General features: G+C 36.9%; 1 protein-coding gene across 1 annotated transcript; it reads right to left on the bottom strand.

Annotated features, from left to right (window-relative positions):
* Positions 1-9742: 9742 nt before the first annotated feature.
* LOC103711925 lies at positions 9743-11926 on the bottom strand. Its single transcript, XM_008798246.4, has 7 exons — positions 11595-11926; positions 11439-11492; positions 11194-11325; positions 10961-11069; positions 10823-10864; positions 10634-10690; positions 9743-10453 (listed from the first exon to the last, which is right to left on the bottom strand). The coding sequence occupies exons 1-7, from the start codon at positions 11735-11737 to the stop codon at positions 9893-9895; spliced, it is 1098 nt and encodes a 365-aa protein (XP_008796468.2). The 5' UTR covers positions 11738-11926; the 3' UTR covers positions 9743-9892.
* Between the last annotated feature and the right edge of the window lie 1002 nt (positions 11927-12928).

Raw genomic sequence — 12928 nt, 5'->3', positions numbered from 1 at the left:
TTCTGTCATCCCTATATCTTTATGAAAGGAAAAAACTTGCACCAAATATCTCCACTTTTTTTTTTTTTTTGTGGCTAGAAGATACTGATTCTTTTTTTCTTTTGCCTTGGCACAATCTTATAATATTTGTTTCAAATTTATAGCCTCTCTGAGGTATTTTTGTTCTCATCAGGTTAGTGTATGTCATCATATGATCTGTGCTATTTCAAATCTATGTAGTCAGGGACTTCTTTGCATTCTAGTAATGCTACCTAAAGGCAAGGATGTGGCACTCGGCATGAGACCTTCCAAGTGGGAAGCTTCACACTCATGTCAAGGAAGAAAGAAAATGGGAAGAAAATCTGAAGTTGTTTCAAGCTGTATCACCAATTACCATAGGGGATTAAATGTCCAATTTTATAAGAAGGTTCCATGTGGAATTCTGTACAAGTTTTTGTATCCACAACTTATTTATATTTGAAGTCATGTATGCTATTAAGATCATCCATTTGTGGCATCAAGATGCTACCCTTTCTCCTCCTGAAGAGGTGCTTTTCAACAAATACAGGAATTGTTGTTGCACCTATTATACGGTTCCAATGCCTTTTGAATTAATACTATGCCTGAAGATAAAAATAAAATCAGTAGCATCATTTATTTTTCTCTTTAAGTTCAGAAACTTTTTGAGAAAGCTTTTAAATTTAACTACAACTCTAAACACTCTCAAATTATTCTAACATTTGGTTTCATTGTTTTTAAACTTAAATTAACTCAATAAGAAAGAAATTTATAAGAAAAAGAAACGAAACTTGAGAGATCGACACTAGTAAAATGGAACTGGTATTGTGGAAACAGTAATATAAGTCAGTTGCATTGTAAAAACTAGCATCAGGCACAGGGGATACATGCATGAATTGTCTTAAAAAGATTTTCTAGGGCCACGAGCATTTGTTTGAAAAGAGAGCCCAGGATGCAAGGGAGAGGATGATTAGGGCTGGGCACATCAAAGAGAGAGTATTTATCTATGTTGGAATGTTTTCTGCTGGAAATCCAGCAGCATTTTAGGTTGTAGAGGAGGAGAGAGTAAACAACGCTAGTTTGCTACTTGAAACTCTCCAATGATCTTCCAATGTTTGCTCGATCTATAACCCTTTCAGCCACCAACTATATCAGCATTTAGGTTTCATTTCATAAGGTACAGCTACATATGTTGATATCAGATATGGATTTGCACATACAGCAAACCAGCGTTTCATACAATTGATAACTGTACTATAATTGAACTAGAAGTATCCATAAAAGATGTATATGGACCATGGTGAATAAGAATTATTTCATGCCTTGAAACACCAACTCCCTCCCTGCACCTTCCGCAAATGAAGACTATCACATCATTATTAAACAACAAATTCTGAATTAAGACAACAAGATGGACCTTGACGTCTTGATGCTTATCCTGTTTACGCAATTTCGAGAATTTTTATTTTAAGAAACATGATTTCTGTTAACTGTATGCAAAAGAGAGTATAAAAAAGATAATATCTCTAGTCAAGAGGTAGATAAGGAAAATACTAAAAGAAAAGAAAAAAAACAAAAATGAAAAGAAAGAACAATTAGCAGATGATCCAATCTTAATACAAAAAACAATCAAATGAAGCAAACCAGGCAGAGCTAAAAGCAAGGATCCAAGAGCAGCAGAAACATTTCAAGTAAGTCCTATCAGCAACTGTGTCGCACCTCCAATCACCACAACACAAACAAAGCTAAAAGCAAGGATCCAAGAAAATTAAAAGTCTCCATTAGTTAGTCCAATATTAATGAAAAATGGCTAAGAATTTTTACTCTTTCCTAATCAAAATCGACGTATTTGATTATGAGAAGGTGGCAAGCTGGAACTTGGACTGTAGCAGAAATTACCACTTTCATATGCTTGGTTTGGAGATGGTGGCAGCAGCACTGTGGGGCTCCAGACTTATTACTCTCTCAAAAGCGCCTGACCGACTTCAACTGTGGTGGGCTGAAGTTGGATCAGGCAGGTGCATGCTTGCGTTTTGAAACAATTCCTTCTAATTAGCGATAACTATAGTACGTAACAATAAGCAATAAGATTGCTTTTGATAGATAGCTCACAGTCCCGGTAAAGCAAAGCAATGAATAGCATAGCATAGTATGGTATAGCATGGTATAGCATAACATAGTATAGCATAGTGTAGTATAGCATAGCATAGTATAGTATAGCATAATATAGGATAGTATAGCCTAGTATAATATAGTATGGTATAACATAACATAATATAGTGTAATATAGTATAGGATAGAATATCATAGCATGGTATGCATATTATAGCATAATATAGTATAGCATGGTATAGTATAGCATAGCATGGCATATGCTAGAATAGCATAACATAGGATAGTATAGCATAGAATAGTATATTATAGTATAACATAGCATAATACAGTATAGCATAATGTAGCATAGCATAGTAAAGTATAGAATATCATAGTAGCATGGTATAGCATAGCTTAGTATAGCATAGCATAGCATAGTATAGTACTTTTAATTGTCTACGATAAACAACTATTATTGTAAAATATTCTTATTTTATAAATTATTTATTTTGATATTTTAATCTATAAAATATCATAATGGATATAATAATATAGTATAGTATAGTATGGTTAGTGGTGCAAATGGGTCGGATTGAATCGAGTCATGAATAACCCCGCCCCAACTCGATTTCTTATTCGGGTTCTAATGTAGGACCCAAACCCAATCTAATAAAAGATTGGTTCGGGTCGGGCCTATTGCTACAATTTTTGACCTAACAGGTCATTAAGATTGGGTCGGGTCGGGCCTATTGCTACAATTTTTGACCTAACATGTCATTAAGATTGGGTCGGGTCGGGCCTATTGCTATAATTTTTGACCTAACAGGTCATCCAGATCAGATAGGATTCATGTATAATCTGATCCTAACTCAAAAAATTTGAATCCGATTTGGGTCTAGATCAGAACCAAATGAATCTGAAAGAGTATGACTATCTGTGAAGTAGAAAGCAGCCTCAATGACTTTCCTTTTGGATATTGAAGGACAAAAAACTACAAACCAGATAAAGTTGATTAGCTAAAAAAAAACAACATGTAGTGCTCATCAAATCAGATTATTTGGAGAATAGCCCATGTCTTCATACTCAAGCCTTTTCGAGACCTAGTTATTACTTTGTTGCTAAAGTACTCATTATCTTTAATTGGCCTTCAAAACCAAGCAAAGAAATTACATGAATCATTCTACGATTTGAATTGGAGTTATAAACTCAAGATGCAAAATACTGCTCACATACAGGACATGCACATCGGTCATAAGGCATAACTTAGAGTTATCAGGTTCGGTTCGGGTCAGGTCGCATTGGGTCTAAATTCAGTAAACCTGAACCCACTCGGAAAATAGAACGGGTCCTCCAAACGGATCGGATCGGGTCCAAACGGGTCAATTCGACCCATTTGCAGCCTTTAAGTATAGTATGGTGTAGTGCGATAATACAATATTAATATGATAATAAAAGATACCAACTGAAATCATGGATAAAGCATCGACCAAAGAATAGAAGACCATTTAAATTATTAACTCACAAAGTGGAAGTAGATATGCTTCGACCAACTCTTCGCTTGAATAAATAATTTTCTGGCGAAAGCATCTCGCAAGCCCTGATTTCTCTTCTGTGGGACTGCAGGCTGACAGAAAGGTTGAATATTGACTGCACAACAACCAGAAAGGTGGAGCTTTGCGATGAATATGGGAAATGTTTATCAAGTCAGCAGAGTATAGTATGGTATCACCATTTGACAAGCTTAAGGTAAACTAAAAGCTAAAACAGGAAGTGCTCCTAGTATTTCCGTTGCTGCTGCGCATGCTTATCGGGTTCTTTTCTGATAATTATCTGATCTAAAGCCTCAAGGAAATTTCTCTATCTCATCAATTTGAGATTTGAGTAGCAGCTAAGCTTCTATAAATTAGGACACCAATAAAACGAATCAGAAATAACAGCTTCTATAAATTAGGCTTTGTCTTTGAGGGACTTAAGAGGGATTTATTTACCTAATAGATGAATCTCATAAGAAATACCAGGCAAGATATTAGGACTCATTTGATTTGCAGAATTCTTTTTTTACTAGAATGTCTTTTTCTTGAGAAGCGGATGCTTGAGTATATAATGTCTAGAAAGATAATTTTTACATATTTGGTTAACCATGAGAAAATAACATATTATAGAGTCGCTTATGTTTGGTAGAGTATCTACTTTTTTTTCAGAAAGTTATGTAAAATGCCTGTTATACGCTAAATAAAGAAAAGAAAAATTGTCCCATTCTATTTAAAAACTTAGAAGTATTTTTGAAAAAAAATTTATGTGAGAATCTTATTTCTATGAAAAAATTGTTTTTTTAAAAAAAAATTAGAGACTAAGGAGGCAAGCTCCATCAGTCACCGAACTTTTTTATCTCACTTCTTTGAACTAATCGACTGCATTTTTTCTTGCTTTTTCTGCGGGCCAAACAAGTCCATGGTGACAGCAATATTATTTTTTTAGGGTGATAACAACAATATCACCAAATAGTGACCTCTCCAACGCCATTAGTTATTGATATAATGAAAATATTCGATGCTTCTTGTCCAAATGTCAGCACTGGTTGCTTGATTATGAGCTCCTGGAAGGGTGTCAGGCCTTTTGATGGTTGCTGAACTGGCGTACTCTTGTTTCCCTTGACCCTGTCTTCTTAACTTTCGTGTCCTCCTCCTCATTTTTTTTTATCTGTTAGTTTTCTTTTTGAGAGTGGATGAGTATATGAGGCTAGCAACTTTTAACAAAGGTGGCTTTACTTCCCATTTCTCCCTGTTCCTGACTTGTTACATCCACTGCTAGATACGGAAGCTGTCATTAACTGAAAAGCCATTCCCTAATTAAATCAACAGATCAACAAGTTGTTGAAGAAGCAAATACTAGCTAGTTTTCGGGAAGCCACATCATTTGTTTCCCTGTAACTCCCTGCCATTAGTATATTACTTCTAAGCTGGGGCATCTTGTTAGAATTAATAATTCATTTGCTTTATATTTCACATACTGCCACAAAGAGAAGTTGAATCATATCAGCGAGATCTCATTCTTCACCTCCTAAATCTATTAGGCTAATGACAGATTATGTTTAGTTAATTATCCGATCCGTTTGTAAGGACATAAAACAAATGATCAGATGCTGGAAATTCACTGTCAACTATGTGAATTTTGCTGATAACTTCAATTGAAAAGGACCATATAGAAACTTTGTGGTGTAACTTATTGGTAAGCTGAGATTTTTAATACCATTAGTCTATAACCAACAGGCATTATCTTGACTGGCTATTTTGGATTGTCCCTTCTCCTGCCTCCTAGTATGTTTAGTGCTTTGTTGGTTCCCCTATGCAGTACATAATACTTCTCAGGCATATATTCTCTTTCTTTCAGATAAGCAAATCCTTTAAATTTTTGCCTCATTTTGTTTTTTTTAAAAAAAACGATAGCGAATCATTACTGTTTCATTGATGGCTCTTCTATTTCCTGCACCAATGAGAAAAGTTGTTGGAAAAAAAAATTCTATTGGAATGGTCTGAACAAAAATGCACAACTTTTGCCCACTCCCTCAATTAATAGCACTCAGTTCTGTTTTCTGATAACTCAACCTCGACAAGAACCTTTGGCAGTGGAGTCAAAGAGACAGCTAATGTTCACCTAAGCAGAGATTTAATATTTGTGATGATTAAAAAAAACACTGGGCCATATGAGTTGCCTCCATGTTCATTTAATGAATGAAGTAATTGACAAGCATAGGGGACCCAATTTGCTTCAGATGGCATAAACTTAATGAACAACACTGTTGAAGCAAAGGAGTGAAATCTTTTGTTTTTCATCTTGAATATCTTTCTTGAACTAATGCAGTCTCCTCTCAAGGCTGGCTTGACTAGGGGCTGATGAGCTTGGGTTTGCTTTGTCTCACTGCAGATATGTTTACTTCACAGCAGAGTTCTGATTGTAACTGCAAGATAAATTCATTGCATCAAACTGTTATAGTTGTTGTTAGAGAGAACTGCATGAAACTGATTATTTCCAGCAGAACTTACAGACTGAGCGCCTTGGTCGAGTGACAGAAGCATCCTAAGAATGCAAAACATTGGTGGGAGAAGGGAGGGATGCACAAAATGAGACTCTTATTCCCAAGGATAAAGTTAATTATTTAATTAGTTTGGTTAGAATTAAAATGATCATGTTCTGAAATTTACTTCCAATTGTTAGAATAATTTTACGGCTCACATAGTAATCTACATCACTCATAATATTTTTCTTGATCATCATGATTCTATGTCAACCTATATTAGTTTTTTTTGTTAGCATAATCTTGTTAGAGTGATTTTAGGGATCACATGATAACCTATATCGCCTATATTATTTTCCATGGATGGAGTCGAGTATATATAACCCCTGAGATGTACCGAATAGACGGGAGGAAGGAACAGAAAAATAAAATTACTTCTCTCTCTCTCTCTCTCTCTCTCTCTCTCTCTCTCTCTCTCTCTCTTTTTCTTTGTTTTTCTCTTATTCTCCAAGATGGTGGTGGTGGTGATGGAGAACCGCTCCTTCGACCACATGCCCGGCTGGCTCACCGCTAAGTCCTCCCACCCGGACATCGACAGCCTCACCGGCCGCGAGTCCAACCACCTCAACACCTCCATCTCGGACTCCTCAAATATCTTCATCTCGAACGACGTCATCTTCATGGACTTGGACCCTTGCCCCTCTTTCCAGGTCATCCGCAAGCAAATTTTCAGCTTCGCCCAGCATGCCCACTTGATGGGCCTTAGCATGGCCCGCACTATCATGAGCGGCTTCAGACCCAACGTTGTCTCTGTCTACACCGCCACCTCCTGTTCCTTCGGAGATGATGGAGTTGAGCTCCCTGAGCACCCGCTTTCGATGCTCCTATTCCTCCGGAGATGAGAGAGTTAAGCTCCTTAAGCACCCGCTTCTGGTGCTCCTGTTCCTCCGGAGATGAGGGAGTTAAGCTTCTTAAGCACCCGCTTCTCGTGCTCCTATTTCTCCATGGAGGCGGTGGCAGCACGCGCCACACCGTACTGTCAGAAGATTGGCAAAGGTAAACTTGGTAGGCGTTGTCCTGCTCCTAACCCTAGAGGACTAGGTGAGCATAGAGCAACGCACCACACCGTACCGTCAGAATCTTGGCGAAGGTAAACTTGGTAGGCGAGGTCCCACTACAAACCTTAGAGGACCAGGTGAGCATGGAGTAACTCACTACATCGTACCATTAGAAGCTTGGCGAAGGTGAACTCGATAGGCGCAGTCCCGAACTCGATCATAGAGGTGTACATATGCATGGCGTCGCCCCAGTCCTCAACCCCCAATCCTTAATCTCTGATTTTATTCATCCAATTCGAGATCTCTTGCTCTTCTTCTATGCTGCTTTCATCTACGAGCATCGTCGAGCTTCAGTTGCCTTCTCTCTGAGATCTATCCTCGCTGCAAGTATCATCTTCTTTGTATCTTCTTGCTACATTAGCTTTTGAGCTACTACTCTAATTCTTCATCTAGTACGTTAGTTTTTTGGTACATTCGTGATCCAGTTTTCAAACTTAAGTTGGTACCTATAGTATCATCTTGAGTTTGAGGAGAGATATTCGAATAATTTTAGGGATTACGTAAGAAACTGCATCACTCATAATATTTTTCTTTATCAGCGTGATTCTGCGTCAACCTCTATTAGTTTTCTTTGTTAGCATAAATTTGTTAGAGTGATTTTAGGGATCACATGATAACTTGTATTGCCTATATTATTTTTCATATATGAAGTCTGTACACGAGTATATATAACTTCCGAGATGTACCGAATAGACGAGAGGAAGGAACAGAGAAATAAAATTACTTTCTCTCTCTCTCTCTCTCTTTCTTTGTTTTTCTCTTCTTCTCCAAATATTTCAACACCAACCATCTGGATTTGGGAAATAACGTCAAATGAAAAGAAATGACGAGTTCTCCAAATCTTAATCCATCTAAACATCCACTGAAAGTAATGTGATATCTCAAAACTAGTTTTGATGGCATGTAGTTTCTAGAAGGTGAATGAAACAAACTTCAAACTACTAGGAAGAATAAGAGAGTCCTGAATAATGAAGTGCAGGAAGCCAAAACATGTTAGGAATTCAGGAAGTCATGATAAATTATGAGAGCTTTAGTAGTATTGTCATTAATTAAGTGGTTGAAATGACTCTATCCTATATGCATAGATAAACATATCTCTTCACTTGTATGCTAGAAGTCAAGAAATCGGAAGCAATTCCTCCAAAGAAATCAGAAATAAAGTTATAGAGTTCCACAATAGCAACTCAGATATTAGCCTACTTTTTACCACCTATTCTCATTCAAATACTAAAGTAATAATGCTCAGTATAGGCAGATGAAAATGTGAAGAGAATAAACAAGTTGAAGAGTCAGCCTCAATAAATGATTTGCTGCCAATGCTACCACCATACGTGAAAAACATTATTTTGAATTCTCTCAGGTTACATAAACTTGCAGGACTATTAACTACCATTAAGTTTTTGAATTTTCACAAACCAGCAATGACCCTAAATGTTATTCCACTTCTAGAAGATAGGCATATCCATGTAGTCATACATATAGAACAAAGTAGAAATGATCTTCAGAATGGTGATGATGAATCTCAACAAATGGTGGCATGTTGAGGGGGATCACAAATGATTTCAATATCCCGCAACCGTTATGTCCTCCTGATTATAACTTTAACTGTTAGATCTTATATAAGGTTTGAGCAGCCAAAATATTTGGTATAATTCTTGTTTTAAAAAGTTGGAATTACTCTGGTTGAACTAAATTGTGATTACCTTAACATCAATTTATAGCTCTTACATTAACTACTAGAGGTCTGCTTCTTGAAGTTATAACTCATCAAAGTTCAGGTGTTGTATGATTTGGCTGTCAGTTTGATGTCGAACAACTGGTTCAATATTAATTTAGGTTAATCTTACTCTTAGGGTAAATGCTAAAATTGAAATCTTAATATTAATATAAAAGGCATTATTGATATATGATGCCAGTTAATTCAATATCTAGTCAGAGAAAATTCTGCTTAATCCAGGTATATTTTTTTTTTTTCTATTTGCCTTCTTGAGCAAAAGATGGTGGATTACCACCTCCATTAAGCTCAGAAAACAAAAACTACTAAGAGGGATGATCTAGAGATTTGATCAGCCACCCCAATTCCAGCCAGACAGATGATAGCCAGGTAGAAACTTCATACCAGAATATATTTTTAAGCTGAGCATTTAACTACATCAAACTATAACCAATAGCTATTATCTTGCCTGTCTATTTTGTTCATCCTCAGTCCTACAACACTGTCTGTTCAGATGTGGAGCTATACTGTTTTTGCTATATACTACATAATATTTGAGGTCTTGATGTCACTTATTTTTTTCTCTGTCCAATGCCTCAACAATTACAGCAAAGCATAATTATTCCTTCGATGGCTACACCATCTTTTTTCTCTACGAATGCGAAAAGGTGTTTGAAAAATTGTCTAATGGAATGATCCCAAACCAACTGCAGAATTTATCTGCTTCTTTAGTGAAAAGCACTTGTTTGTTGATAACTCAAGCTGGACAAGAACCAATGCTGATGGAGTCAAAGAGACAGCTAATGGCCACATCATCAGAGAATAAATATTTATCACATAAAAAAAGTATTGTCCCATATGAGTTCCCTCCATGTGAATATAATGACTGAAGCAATTGACAGGCATTGGGGACCCAATTTGCTTCAGATAACATAATTGTAATGAATGGCACTGTTAAAGCACAGGAGAAATGCTGCTTGGTTCTTCACCTTGAACATTGAATTCTTGCACAAATGCAGTCTCCTCGCATGGATTGCTTGAGTAAGGGCTGATGAGCTGGGTTTTGCTTTCTGGCACTTCAGACATGTTGAGTCTCACATTACAGTTCTGACTATAACTGCAAGTTAAATTCGGTACTTGAAACGCATCATTTCTAGCAGAACTTAGAGATTGAGCATGGCTGTTTGGAGTGACAGAAGGTAATCTAGATAGAAGCATCCCGAGACTGTGAGACATCGATGGGAGAAGGGGAGGGATAGACTGGAAAATGGAGTCCTTCATGGTGCTATTTCCATCAAAAGTAACTGATTTTCTTGCAAATTCCTCTCCCTCCTCGCAACCAAGACTTGTCCTACTCCCCGATATCTTGCTAATCTGCAGGTTATGTTTGAGCATATTGATACAATGCTCGGAAGAAACTGGGTGAGGTCGTTGCATGGCGAAGACGCCAGGAATGCTCTGAAGGTAATTAAATTTTCTTTGTATATTGATCACCAAGTTAAGATCTTCTGCAACCTTTAGCAGCCAAGGAGATACCGGTTATTCAAATAGAACTAATAGTTCAACAAATTTATTATATATAAAAAAAACTATAGATCAAGAAAATCCAGGAGAACTCCATTTATTCTTGTTCTTGTCCAAATCTCATTCTATAATTTAATATTTAGAATTTATACTGAGAATTTGAGGAATGACCTTATCTAGTGAACCCAGTTGAATCACACCTTCCTTTACAGCAACAATTGCAATAGTCTGTGAAGCAGTGGAGCATATAGCTAAAGATCAAAGTTCTGAAAAAAAACTGCACTTCCTCTCTCTCTCTCTCTCAAAAAAAAAAAAAAAAAAAAAGTTGTGTTCCAGTTATTTGCCATTTAAAAGTCATACCTGGATGCCTGAATTGAACTGCAATTCCCAAGCCTTTGGTTGCTGTTTACAGCATTACAGAAGAGCATACATTAAAAGTGGGAAAGAAAAAGAAAAGAAAGACAATTTCGTGAGAAGTAGCTAGGGATATCTACTTACTGCATCAAGTGATGCATTCCATGAAGAAAAGAAGTGGGGATCGGTTTCTGTGTGCAATTCCCTGAACACCCACTTGTGGCTGTTATCAGCTGCCACCTTCCCCATTAATCTGAAGAAATTAAACATGAAAAAGAAACACCTCCTTCATCCATGCATTTAGTCGACATTATTCTTTCAAATTTTCATGATTAAATGGTATGCAGGGGCAAGATCGTAGTTCATAACATTCTCACCCTTCTCCATAATTGTAGACCTCATGCGACATCTTAAAGAAGATCTCTGGTGCAAAGCTGCCATTTCCTGAAGCATTTCCGACTCGCTCGCCCTCGTAAAAATCACAGAACCCATCTTCCCACACTAGAATCCTGAACAAAAGATCATGCCAAAAGTCTCACGGAAAAAAAGTAAAGGAGAATGGAGAGAACGAAGGAGAAGTTTGCTTTGTATATATTGCAAAAACATTCCATTTCATATTTACCAATTTCTTTTGTTTCCAGTGGATCGATCCAAGATCCCTTGTCCATCATCCCATCTGCCACCAGTTTAACACCTTATATCTGACTCACATACTACGAGAAGAAGAAGAAGAAGAAGAAGAGAGCCTAATTCCATTTCTTTGGTTTTAAGCTCTTACCTTGGTGGAGGAAAGTTTCGAGGGAGGATTCTCCAGAAGACAGCATACACCCACTTGGAAGAGTTAGGAGGATTTTCCGAAGAACAAAAACTTCTAAGAGCTTGCTGCCATAGACAATTAAGCAAAGGAAGCCCACCTTCCATGACAGAGATTAAAAAAAGGAGAGTGTAAGCTCTCAGCTCGTCTGAAGGCTCTCTTACAAGTAGGGGTGGGACAAAGAGTAGCACTTCCCTGTTTTCTAGTTTTAAAACAAATCGCTCCCGGCTTCCCCCTTCCCAACCGTTACCTCTTCTCCTCTCCTATGGAGGTGAGAGCTTCCGCACAGAAAAGAACTATAAATAGGCAACATGGTCCCAGTTTCTGCAACGGCTCAAAGCCTTATCCAAAATAGCTAGTTGATTTTTTTTTAAAAAAATTTTTAGTTTGCCAAAATTGTTCCTGACTAATAACCAATATCAAATTAAATACATATCCATACGAATCCTTTCATACTTTCTTCGTTTAAGCTCGAACATCTTCATCAGACTAAGAATTCAAATTTATTCAAATCTAATGACGAGTACTATAATTGGTCTGTGTCAGCTTTAATGAGCCCGTATTCTCCTAGTCTATACCATTTGTAACAATTCAGGACCTCACTCAAAATAGCTAGTCGGAAGATATTTTTTTGGTTTCTTAATTATGTATAAGTACCTAAAATTTTTTTCAACGAATAACTAATGTGAAGCTAAACACATACCCACATAGATCCTCGCAGTTTGGGTGCCTGGGGATATTTTAGCTTCAGATAAGAATTTGGAACTTAGAAAATACATGATAAAAACGTCAAAAGTTCAGCAAAAATTTAAACAATAAAAATTTTAAAAAATAATAAAATAATAAATATAAAATTATTACAATGTCTTTGTACCTGCGAGCACAAGGGATTCGACAATAGCAAAAGCAACAGTGCCAACAATAATATATAGCATTGCTAATTTGAAATCCAAGAAAGATTTGTGAATCATTTTTTGATGGCTATGAATCATCTGAATATAATTTGGACAGCAGTGAGTGAGAAAAATTTAGAAAATCTTGATAATTCAGAAAATCCTGTTGCTAAGGACCTCATAGTTTGTTGGTTTATTACCTATTGGTGAGCTTTCGATTCACCACTTGCTGCGGAAAGCATGGGAGAAGACATTAGCCCTGGGTTGTAACGATAGTATGGCAATAATTGAATTTGGTTGGTGCTGACTGTACGAGCCGTTGAATGGACAAAGCAAATCTTTGAATACCGACAGCGAATACATGAAGGAAAATATGTTCCATGAGATAGTTCTTTCAGGAGGAGA

This window comes from Phoenix dactylifera, chromosome 11, assembly GCF_009389715.1.
Source record: "Phoenix dactylifera cultivar Barhee BC4 chromosome 11, palm_55x_up_171113_PBpolish2nd_filt_p, whole genome shotgun sequence".
In the NCBI taxonomy this organism is placed as follows: Eukaryota; Viridiplantae; Streptophyta; class Magnoliopsida; order Arecales; family Arecaceae; genus Phoenix; species Phoenix dactylifera.
This window is presented reverse-complemented; position numbering and strand designations above follow the sequence as displayed.

Coding starts and splice junctions, on each gene's coding strand:
- LOC103711925 (XM_008798246.4), bottom strand. CDS start 11,737: ATGGAAGGTGGGCTTCCTTTGCTTAATTGTCTATGGCAGCAAGCTCTT. Junction 10,691..10,822: donor AGTTCAATTCAGGCATCCAG/GTATGACTTTTA, acceptor ACTGCTTCACAG/ACTATTGCAATTGTTGCTGT. Junction 10,454..10,633: donor AACTGGGTTCACTAGATAAG/GTCATTCCTCAA, acceptor TGGCTGCTAAAG/GTTGCAGAAGATCTTAACTT.